The sequence below is a fragment of the Gracilinanus agilis genome, chromosome 3 (assembly GCF_016433145.1).
Source record: "Gracilinanus agilis isolate LMUSP501 chromosome 3, AgileGrace, whole genome shotgun sequence".
In the NCBI taxonomy this organism is placed as follows: domain Eukaryota; kingdom Metazoa; phylum Chordata; class Mammalia; order Didelphimorphia; family Didelphidae; genus Gracilinanus; species Gracilinanus agilis.
In genome coordinates this window covers 157,361,471-157,373,944 of record NC_058132.1, presented here as the reverse complement: position 1 = coordinate 157,373,944, position 12,474 = coordinate 157,361,471, and the positions used below count along the sequence as shown (strand labels likewise).

Sequence of the window (12,474 nt, the reverse complement as noted above, 5' to 3'; positions counted from 1 at the left end):
TCTCTCTCTCTCTCTCTCTTTTTCTTTCTCTCTTTCTTTCTCCCTTTCTCTCTCTCTTTCTCCCTTACCTTCTGTCTTAGAATCAATACTGGGTATTGGTTCCAAGGCAGAAGAATGGTAAGGGCTGAGCATTGGGGGTTAAGTGATTTGCCCAGGGAAGTGTCTGAGTTGTTAAGGGAGAAACCAGGGAAAGGTGTCTTGAACAGTAAATATGAGTCCAGGTGGGTGTGAGAGAGAGGAATGACAAGAAGGGGCCCACAAGTAGGGACTAAAGTTTAACAGCAAAGGGATGTCTGTTACTGAATTGGCTGTTAGGTCCAACTGCCAGTCTGAAGCACCAAGACTAGGCCTATGGAAACCAGCAAAGTAAAGGCAAGAGTTTATAAGTTAAGGCTACACATTTAATCAAGGACAAACTAAGATTAAGGATGGGAATAGGGTTTACTACACTTAAAAGCTAAGGGCAAACCACAGGGGCAGGGGAAAGACTTGACTACATTCTCCTATGATCTAAGCAAGACAGGGCCCAAAGAAAGCTGTACTGGAGTCAGAAGGGAAAAGTTCCTCCCAACCTGGTTCCAGCCAGGTTTGGTCAGCTTAGCTGAGGACCTGAGGGTGGCTTTACTTGGGATCTCACGGCTAATCCAGGGATGGTTTTAGGATGCCAGGAGTCAACTCCACCAGAACAGGTGATCCAAGATATCCAGGTAGGGAGAGAAAGTTTGCAAAGCTGTCCACCAGATCACAAACCACTTCCCTACTCAGTGCTGCTCTGCAGGTCTGATGTCCTCTGCTGTAAGCCTTCACCACTCTCAGGATCCCAGGGAATCTGGATACAACTCCCCTAGTTCTGAGATCTCCCAGGGTCAGCAACAGTTTGTGCCAACCACCATGGAGTCCTTCTCAGGCACAAGCCACTTCCTCCTTCACCTGCATTCCATTCAGAATGTCCATGACCTCCAGCTAAGGTTTTTCCTAGCCTCCTTATACACACCTACTTTTAAACTTATGCCTCTTACAGAGTCTAGATTTGAACCTAGGACCTCCCATCTCTAGGCCTGGTTCTCAAACCACTGAGACACCTAGTTGCCCCCAGCTTGCTTTCTTATTTTTTTTTTTTTTTGTGTGTGTAAAAATACGCAAGGACCCGGGGCAGCTGGGTAGCTCAGTGGAGTGAGGGTCAGGCCTAGAGACAGAAGGTCCTGGGTTCAAGCCCGGCCTCAGCCACTTCCCAGCTGTGTGACCCTGGGCAAGTCACTTGACCCCCATTGCCCACCCTTACCAGTCTTCCACCTATGGGACAATGCACCGAAGTACAAGGGCTAAAAAAAAAAAAAAAAAAAAAAAAAAAATACGCAAGGACCCAAGTGAGAATTAGGATATCTTTTAGATTTTGTTATTGTTTAGCTTAGTAGTTCATCTTCAGAATATTTTTTAAGTTTTTTTTTCCTTCTGATTTCCTTACTGATCACCTTATTCAGCCATTTCTTACGACTTTGTAGATTTTTTTTCACCTTATATTGTAGCTTATAGAAATAGGAAACTGGGAGTTGAATTAATCTATTTTCAGTTTCTTAATTGCAATGAAATCTTCAAGTACATGCTCTTTACTTCCAGTCAGAAATGTTTCCTTCTCTCCATCTTTTTCTTTCTTTCTTTCTGCTGTATCCTGCTCTTGTAATCATACTTAGACAAATCCATGCTTTTATCAGTGTGCATGCTTTTCTACTGGTACAAAATACAAGCCTTCACTATTGTTGTTTTTAATCCTTTGTGACTAATACCATGTTTTTCTTTAAAACTCCGTAGATAATCTATCCAAGTAACTAGAAACCTTTTTCTACTTCCCTTAATACTTCATGGGGGACCAGTGGAACACTTGGATTGTCCATCTGTTATTCCTGACTCTTGCTACATGTCCTTGAAGAGACTTCTCACACAAAAATCATCTCTGCATTCTATCAAGGATGCCATTTTTAGATCTCTAGGTCATTTTCTTTTCTTTTTTGTTTTGATTTTATTTTTTATTGTCATACAAAATGCTTCCATCTTGGACATTGTAGTAAGAGCACACTCATACATAACCAAAATCTAAAATCCATAATAATACCATAAATACACTGATGTGAAAGACAACTCCAACAGTTTTTTTCTCTGGAGGCGGATATCATTCCCTGTCATAAATCTTTCAGGATTGTCCCAGTTTATTGCATTGCTGAGAGTAGACAAGTTTTCACAGATAATCATTGTATAATATTGCTATTACTGTGTACAGTGTTCTCCCAGTTATGCTTTTTTTGTTCTGCATCAGTTTCTGTAGATCTTTCCAGCTTTTTCTGAAATCATCTTATCATTTCTAAAAGCACAATAGTATTCCATCACCAACATGTACCACAATTTACTCAGCCATTTCCTAGTTGATAGACATCCCCGAAATGTCCATTTCTTTGCCACTACAAAAAGAGCTGCTGTAAATATTTTTGTACAAGTAGGTCCTTTTCACTTTTTTATTATCTCTTTGGGATACAGACCTAGTAGTGGTATTACCAGATCAAAGGATATGCATAGTTTTATAACCTGTATAGGTAATTTGTTTTAAACTCCTACTTTTCATCTTAGAATCAATACTGTGTATTGGTTCCAAGGCGGAAGAGTGGTAAGGGCTAGACAATGAGGTTTGTTAAGTGACACATAGCTAGGAAGTGTCTGAGGCCAGATTTGAACCTAGGATGACCTCCTTTTTCTAGGCTTGGCTCTCAATCCACTGAGCCACCCAGCTGCAGCGCCCCCCCCCCCCCCCATAGGCCATTAAAAAATTAGATATGAGAAAACAGCTGTTTTCTTCTCAGTTGACCTTTTTGGTAGGGGCAAAAATGTAGAAATGCCATTTAATTTTTTCCATTCTTTTGGAATCTTCCTGTCTTTTAATGAACTTGAAAATGGATCTCATATTGTCAATTCCTGCTTATATTTTTTCAGTATAAGTATAGCTTCTCTTCATGATTTCATACTTTTTTAGCATCTTTTTTACCTCTTACACTGGGTACTGAAGTGCTAGAATTCAGACGTAATTGTCATTGAGAACAGATAGATGAGTACTGAAATATCAGGAGATAATTGCCATTTATGTATGCTTATTGTCCTTTCAATTTAATGTACGAGCTCTCTTGGGAAAATCTGTTTTAGCTAGATCTCACACTAAGCTCCTTGCAAGATCACTTTCACCTCAGCTGCTTTTTACCATCAGTGAGGTGAAAATTGTTTATGTTTTTTTTTTTATAAGCCTCCTATAATGTTTTATTAAAAAGTTAGCTTAGACTACTATGTTTCTCCCATTTACCATGGATATAAAATCTTGGTTGTTTTAATCTCTTTTGGCCTCTTGCAGGTCCTGCAATTGCTTAAAATAGTTCCTTTCATAGCCAGTTTTCTGATTCAACAGTATATTTAAGTCAGTTGAAACTCCTGTAATACTATAGTGTCTTCTCATCTTTTTTCCTTTTTTTCTAATATGCTTGACCTTTTGCCTCTAAACAATCTGATCTAAATATACAGTTTATTTTGAAGTGATTACTGCTTTGAGAACTAGTCATTTATTTTCAAGATAGAGTTTATTTTGTGCTGTTGGTTTATGCTTGTAACCCAGTACTTTCTTATCACACGCTCTTAAAGATATACACACACACAAAGCTATTTGTTTCTTAGGATAGTAAGCAACCGTATGCCTTTTTAAGCTTCTTGTTCCTAAACTAAAATTTCCTCTTCTACATTTTCTTTCTCTCTCACTCTCTTGCTCTCTCTCCTGGTTAAGTGACTTGCCCAGAGTCACATACCTAGGAAGTGTCTGGGGAAAGATTCGAACCCAGGACCTCCCATCTTTGGGCCTGGATCTAAATCCACTGAGCCACCTACCTGTCCCCCACATCCCCTTTCACATTAAAATCATCAAATATTAAGACATATGTTACTCAGTTTAGAGGATCCTCTCAGGTCCTTAATAGAATTTTTTAGATTCTTTTTGCTTCGTCACAGATTTGGAATGGCAGTCTTCAATATAGATGTTTTTCTTAAGTTCAATATGAAAACTTAACTATGAATTAGGTGTTTTGTGAAATATTTTTGCTTTATTGAAATTTATAAAATCCTTTATTTGCTTTTCTTTAAGGAGAATCTATAAACAACCTTATTTGTGGACAAAAAAAAATTCCATTATCTAGCAACCAACTCTGGCAACAAAAGTTATTATAATTTGGCTAAACCATTCTATTAATGGACAGTGTCTTTTTAGGCTTATACTTGAAGCCTTTGAATCTTAACTGAAACCTGTGATCAGAACTGGCGCTTTGCTTCATATAATATTCAATGATCTAGGGCCCCTCCTTACTGCAGTGATTTACTAAAATGTGACTTTGAAAATTTGTTTTTAAAAATATTTTTTCATTTATTTTTAAAAAATATTCCTTAGATTTTCTTCCTGTATCCTTTCCTCTTCTTACTGTAGATAACTGTCCCTTATAACAATTTTTTTAAGTGGGAGAGAAAAAAAATAGCAAACTATCAACACATAAAAATTGTTAAGATTTTTCTTAGAAATATTCATTAAAGGTTAAATGAAGAAGGTGGATTTAGATTTTAGATTTATGTAGGAAGATAATTTTTAGCTCTCCATAAACTTGGATCTAATTTATACATTGTTAATTCTCATCTTATTTGAACTAGGACATCACAGTTTAGTGTTTAGATAAATAGTTTTTTCATTTTCTGAAGTATCTTTACTTTCATGTCTTTTTATCTAGCAGGAACCAAATCCTGACAATAATTTTTAATAAACTTTTATAATGAAGGCATGAGATGTTTCAGGTGTATGACAGTCTTTACCTGAAGAACACAGAAGTAGTGTTTCCTAACCAGGTTTTCAGGTATGTGTTGTTTTTAAGAAGTTGCAGAATCTAAAATTACATGATCTGGAAACAGGAGGTCCTGGGTTCAAATATTTATTTCCTACCTATGTGATTCTGGGCAATTTCCTAGTTCTTACCACTCTTCTGCTTTAAAACCAATACTCTGATTCCAAGACAGTAAGGGTTTAAAACAAAATTATGAGATCCTCTCCAATTTGTTCTGATTAAAAAAATAATAATAAAGAGGGAATTGATTGTATTTGGATTTGACTTGGGGTGGGGAGGAATGAGTAGAGTGCCAAAGAACATCAGATGTTATTGTTGCATAGAGGTGTAGGATTCAGTATTTTGTTATTAACATTGTAAAGGAGTTAGTGTTTCTTAGTTGTAACCAGATCACAAGAATTTTGCCATTAAAATATTTACATTGTTTTCTCAGACCATTATTTTAGCTGACAAATCAATGGGACAGTTGTTTTTATTCTGACCACTAAGAACTGCTACATAGAAAAGAAAGGTTCTTAGGAATGTATATTTACTACTAGTACATGAAGGTTTTTGGTGGTTAGTGAAGTGATTTATAGCAACTTGGATTTTAAGAGGTCTTAGGAGCCCGAGATCATCTTCTTTCCCTTCTTCCCTCCAAACAAAGGATTTTGGGTTAAACGTTCCTATAAAATTCACCTTGAGTTTACAACTGCAAAGACTAGTCTAAATCTGGCTTAACATGAGACTACAGTGTCAGTGTAGAATTGAACTGAGAATTATTGTAATCAGATTTTATTTCCTTTATACTTAAATAATAAGCAAATATGTAATCACTTTGTAACTTTCCCCTCCATTGATACAGAATATAAGTAATACATATTTATTTTCCTTTAAGTTCTGCCTAATATACTAGATGCCTTCTCCATATTGTTTAGTCCAGTGATAGTTTGATTCATTGATCACTGGGCAAAGACCTCATTTAGAGAGCCAGTAGACAATTTTTTTAAATGGTATAATGCTTAGTACCTTCTGCTCCCATTTCTGCCATTAAATCACCATCATTCTGAAAGCTGAGGAGGTCACAAAGTGATTCATTACTATTTTTTTCTTTTCATGGGTTGCCCTGGTCAAATAATTGATCACCTTTGTTGCCAACTGGTGATGAAGCTCCCCTTTTAGCTAAGTTGATTCTCTGGCAGCAGATTGAGTCTTTGCTAGAGCCATATTTTTGAAGCCTTTCAAACATAATGGAACCTGCCAGAGCTCTGTTTTGATATCCTTCAAGAATCAAGGGTCATTGGAGCAGCAAGAGATGGGAGGTCCTAGGTTCACTTCTGGCTTCAGACACTTCCTGGCTCTGTGACCCTATCCAACTTACTTAACCCTAATTGCCTAGCCCTTACTGCTCTTCTGCCCTGGAACCAATACTTACTATTGATTCTAGGTTGGAAAGCAAGGGTTTAAAAAAGAAAATCAAAGATCAACACTGTTCCACAATGAAACATCAGATTATTAATTTATTTTAAAAAAGCAAATATAAAAATAAGTTCAACTTTACTTTCTTTGTAGGCACTTGCAGCAAATGCAGGAACGGGTTTTGCTGTAGCTGAGCCTCAAATTGCAATGTTTTGTGGAAAGTTGAACATGCATGTCAACATTCAGACTGGGAAATGGGAACCAGATCCAACAGGAACCAAGACCTGCTTTGGAACAAGAGAGGAAGTTCTTCAGTATTGTCAGGAGGTGAGATATCAGAATCTTCTGCTTAATTACTTTCTTTACTGCAATTTTGATTATATAAAAATAGACACAGGTTTTAGGATCTTGCTGTTGGCCAATATAATCTGACTACAGCCTCTCACTATAACCCTTTATTACCATGTTTGTTTTTAAGACCTTATAGTAGTTTTAGCTGTGTACTTTAAGAGCTCTGTTTTGGGAATAGGACCTTTGCCAGTGTATTCCTGAATGAAGGTAAATGGGAGCTCACTTTAGGCACATTGGTTTTCATTCCAGGATCATTTTTAAAAAGGATTTTGTAGTCTACCAAGATGTCCTGGTTTCTAGAAAGCCCTCATTGTATATTGTTAACAGGTGGTAGTGGTTACAGGCTTCCAACTCCCTGTTTCAATTCCTAAAATTAAAGTAAAAAATAGCATTTAACCTAGAAAATCTTATTTGCTAGCCTAGAAAATTATTCCAGTTTTGGGGAGGAGGGGGTATCTATTTACTGAATCCTGTCTTAGAAATGTTAGGTAGAAATGTTAGTGGAGTGATTTTTATTTAGCAAAATAATCATTTAAATTCTACCTTAAAGGGGGAAATTTTGTTAGATATAAGTTGTAGATGTGGGTTTGTGGGTGTATTAAGATTTCAATAAAATGAGTGTGGGGAAGTGTGGTTCTAATTTAAAAACCTTTAGCTTAGAATAAAACTGCAATAGAATTAAAATCTAATTAAGGTGGGGAAGCTGGGTAGTTCAGTGGATTGAGAGCCTGACCTAGAGACAGGCGGTCCTAGGTTCAAATCTGGCCTCAGACACTTCCTAGCTGTGTGACCCTGGGCAAGTCCCTTAACCCCCATTGTCTAGCCCTTATCACTCTTCTGCCTTGGAGCCAATACACAGTATTGACTCCAAGACAGAAGGTATGGGTTATAAAAAAAAAAACCTAAGGATTTTTTTTAGCCTAATACCAGTTTTCTTTTCAAATCTTGGTAGAGGTTATTCACCTTTGTGCCTTCTTCATATTACTGTGAATATTATATAATGTTGCTTTGCCAAAAAATCGTCCTTAGTTAATAATGTAACTCTTTCCCAGATTAATATCCTCCTGCTCTTCCTTCAAAACACATCTCAAATACCACTTTCTATAAAAATCATTTCTTGATCCCTGGAACTGATTGACATCTCCCCAATTACTTTGTGTTAATTATCTTCATACTTGCTCTACAAAGGCTTTAATATATGTCACTGTTGTCTCCCCAAAAGAATGTAAGTTCCCTGAGAGTAGGGAAACATTTCATGTTTTGTTTTTGTATCCATATTATCTTGTTGATTGATGTCATCTTGTAAATAGAGATTGGAGGTACAAAACTTAAGTGGAAAGACCTTCTGGATCTCTTTGCTCTAAATTAGCATGCTTTGAATGTCTTCAAAGGTAGTTTATTATTTTATATTTTCTGTTCTTCCTCCTTCCCTTTGGTAGATGTATCCAGAACTTGTGATCACCAATGTGATGGAAGCAAACAAACGGGTTGTTATTGACAACTGGTGTAAGAAAGGCAAGAAGCAGTGCAAGCCTCGCTCTCACATTGTTATTCCCTACAAGTGCATAGGTGAGCATTTTTCTATTCATGTTGTATTCTTTAAACCTTCCTTCTCCTGGCCCAAAAGGGAGATGGATGTAGGGGGAGAGGAAGAGGGAAAACAATCTGTTTCATGGCAGATCTTGATATCTGGCTTTCTTTTCTATGAGTATTTAATTCTAAGTCTCAATTTGAAGTTAAAATAAACATAAAATAAACATATGTCTTTTCATGGCACTAAATAGTCATATTGCCCTTAAAATAATCCAATTATATCTAAATGTATTTGAGGATAATATCTTGAGGTAACATATATATAGACTTCTTTGGTCATATCAACATTCTGATATGTGCTTTAAGGTATGGAAAGAGGAATTATATCTATCTTAGAGGGTGAAGAGGCACTATGGTTATGTGTTGCCCCATGTGAAATAGGAACAGGAAATAGGATTGTTGCTTCAAGTGCTCAGTTGATTTTATTCATCTAGTGAAACAACTTCATTGAATCTACCATATTTGCAATTTGATTTTGGAAATAAACTTAATCTGGAAAATTAGAGTAGTTCACAATAGGGAAAAGAGAGATCCAATAAATATAACATAAGTAACAGTAGCTATTTGTTTTAGGTTAGTACTTACTAAATAGGGAAGGAAGAAGTTTGTCTGTTTTGACACTTAGTTTAAATACAATATTTTTATGGATAAAACTCTTGAAAAGTCTTATTAGATTGTTTGCTCTTAACATGTACCCCATCACACCCTTTCTTGGAGAAGACATAGATCTGAATTTTCATTAGTTCATAGCAGGTGTCTCTGTCTATAAGCAGAATATCACCTTCAGTTTTAAAAAGAGCCATAACTAACCGGCCAAGTTTCTGTGTTTAGGCACTAGTTTAATACTCTAGGAACATTTGCTAATTTTTCGAAAATTTATGATTTGCTTCAGAAGTTGTCCCTGATGATTCTGCAGAAAGATAATTTTGAAACCACTAGAAAGTTCATTTGTTCCTACTTTTAACAAGATGTCTTTTTGTTCATGATTGTTACCTTGAAATATTGTTAAGACTACATATACTACCAACGAAAAAAGATAGACTATTCAAATACATGTTTCTTTACACCAAAACTTTTTGTCTTCTCAGTCCTTTGCTAAATGCTGTAACTTGAGTTTTTCAAATTGTTTAAAGTCTTCCTCCATTAAAGTCATTATCCAGTAGTTTATTATACATTGGAGTTGACCCTGAGTTCTTAATGGTTATGTCAGTGGTCTACAAGCTCTGCCAGATCCTATTAAGATGGTTAGTCTTAAGAGTAAGGACCTAGACAGTATTAACTAAGGAACAGCTTAGCTAAGTTAAAGAGGCTCATTGCCAGGTTGCCTAATGAAATACTAGGCAATAACAACTATTCAAGACCACCTACTAAGTCAGGGGTAGTTTATGATCTGTTTTGAAAATGACATTTTTCAAGTAACAGTTTCAAGTACCAAATAGTGATGCTGTCAAACAAGAAAATGTGTAAAAGGCATCTTTGTGTTTTAGAGTTAGGTCTCCCAAATCTGTTTGCTTTATGATCAATGAATAAAGACACTTTTAAAATGGGGGGGGGGGAAGGTTCTTTAGTAGATCTTCTTGGTGAAGTTTTTGAAATTATTCCTTAGAATCCCGGGGTCCTACAAGATATTATTTATCTGTTATCTTTAATTGGGGAGAATTGTACCTGACAGTGTTGGAAAAGATACCCCTTAGCTAGACTCAGTGCAGTAGCCAGTACATCTTGGGCACTGATAACAGTATGGAATTTCTGTGTTCTTTACATTAATGACTTCTAACTACTAAGCCTTATTTATATTCCTTAGATAGCTAAGAAAGTATTACTTAGTAGAAACTTAAGTAGGGAATAGGACCTAGTGCCTTTTTTAATGAGATTATGTACATCTTTGCTATGAACCATCAAAGCCTATTAGGGATCAGTTTTTCCTAATCCTTTGTGGCTTCTAGCTATTTGTTTCTCATTTGAACCTTTTTATATTTCCCATTGTACTTTGTGCGTATTATTTATTCTGAATTTGCCTCTATGAAAAATGATACTTTTTAATTCACTTTTATATTTCCACCTTAGCGCCTAATATAGTGCTTTATATGTGATCAATAAAAGTATTTTTTGGGGGAGGGGAATCAAAAAGAGTTTTCCCCCTTTGTGTTCAAATTGCTGTTGGGATTAGATTGTCAGTGGGCTAGAAGTGACTGTGATGGTAATAACCAGAGGAAAGAAAGAGGTAAAAGAATAGAGATGAAAAGATATGGAAGAAGATATGGATGAAGAAGAGTTTTATTCTTGATAGGCAGAGTACCTCTAAACAGTCAATTTGGATGCTTAGAAATGGTTTCCCTCAGTTTTAGAGTATTGATTTTTCTAGGCTTGGACTTCTTGAAATATTGCCTTGATTCAAAGTGGTTTAAGGACATTGATAACTGGCATGGCTAAAGTATAATAATCTGTTTTATTGTAGACTTTTCCCCTTTTGTCTTACTTTGAAGTTTTTTTCTATTTCATGATCCCTGAAAGACTACTGAGATACTCTTCATTAAAACTGTTTGGATTGCTACTTAAGTTACTATATTTCAGTTAGAAGCGTTAATTCAGTACTTAACAACCTGGATTTTTTTTTCCCTAAATTGCCAGTAGTTGCAAATTGTTGAATTATAAGTAGTAAAAAATGATGGAAGTGGGGATAGTTGGTTCAGAAATGTGAAAAGGTAAAATTTTTATTTGCTGAAAAAATAATGCTTCGTAAGCATTGCTTTATTGATTTAAAAAGTGTGGTTGAGTGTATATAAACCATTCTGATCAAATAAATACTTCAGAATTGGTTTGTAGATCTCTTGCAAAAGCCTAGCTATATCTAGCTTTTGGACTGATTAATTTTAAAGCCCATCAAAACTGATTCTCGAAGCAATGATATACCAATTTTCAACAACTGCAGTTGGGTATCTTAAAGGACAGATGATCTCTATATTAAAGATTTAGTTCTCGCTGGAGTTTATTGAGCCATTTAAAAATGTTCTGTGAAACTTAAATGTACCATAGCATAGAAAACTTGACCCTTGAGGCCCAGTTGGTTTTATAGAAAGTAAATATTTATTGGTGAGAATTACTTCTCCAATGCAGGGTATTTCAAAACTGCCCCCAGTGTATATTTCCAGGCAAAGTAGAAGCTGCTGTTTTTCCTTTGGCAAGTGAGGCTGATTTTAGAAAACTGCATACTTTGAAACCATGATAGCCAGGAATAAGATTTCTTATTTCCACCTTCTTGGGATTTAATAGAGGAGAAATGGGAATTATTGGGAGCAGGAGACAGTATTTTATCACTAAAAAGAAAGTTAGCAGCTAGAGAAATACTCCAGATCCCACTTAGGCACTACTGTGCATCCAAGAGGTTGATAGTACAAAGGTAGTAGAGCTGAAAACTGCATATATGCTATAATTGTAGTTTAATGCTTCTAGCATAAGTTAAAATCCTATGTACATTTATGCCACATTTTTATGTGGTGGTTCATTTTTGTAAGCTGGTAAAATGCAAAGAAATAGTATTGGCTTCATATTGTCCTGTGACTTTTAACTTTTTAGATCATATTTGTCATACTTCTGTCAATCAGAACCAGAGTTGAGTTGCTAACTTCTAGATAATAAATTCTAAATTGATTTTATCACATAAAACCTTCTTCCACAAAATTTAAAATAGAATTCTTATGTCTAGGGGATCTTAGCTCTTTTTTTCATAGAACATCTAGAATTCTGGAACATAGAACAATCTGGAAATATTAGAAACAAGGTCAGCACAGATAACCAGAAATTTGACAGCTCAAAGCTGGTCAGAATTAAGATTGATTGGAATTAGACTTCTTTTAGTACATTTTAAAATGTACTTAATCTGCTGTAACTGATTCAGTAAATTATTGCTTTTTTAAAATTTAAGTTTATAATTGGTGTCGAGTTAAATATTTAATTTTTGCAATATTATCCCTGAAAACATAATAAGAGATCTGGCTTTTAGAGTGAGGTAGACTGAGAAATTGAGGAAATTTGGAGCAAGTAGTGTATAGGGAAAAATTAGATATTATATAGATATGTATTTTAAGGTGTGGTCACCAGGAATCAATAATTCAGATTGATTCCATAATTAAAATAGACTAAGTCAGGATCAGTTTTATGGTAGTTTATTTACAATTAGGAAGGTAGAAGGTAGGGGGTGGGGGGAGGGGAGGGGAGAGGGGGA

The 12,474-nt window shown here is 35.6% G+C and overlaps 1 protein-coding gene across 2 annotated transcripts in view; it reads left to right on the top strand.

The window, feature by feature from the left end:
* The window catches only part of APLP2 (amyloid beta precursor like protein 2), a 97,696-nt gene that overhangs the window by 56,868 nt on the left and 28,354 nt on the right, over positions 1-12,474 (top strand). For both annotated transcript variants that reach the window (XM_044668326.1, XM_044668327.1), the window contains exons 2-3: positions 6,459-6,632; positions 8,096-8,225. In XM_044668326.1, the coding sequence (XP_044524261.1) occupies positions 6,459-6,632; positions 8,096-8,225 (304 nt within the window). The remainder of the gene's footprint in view (positions 1-6,458; positions 6,633-8,095; positions 8,226-12,474) is intronic.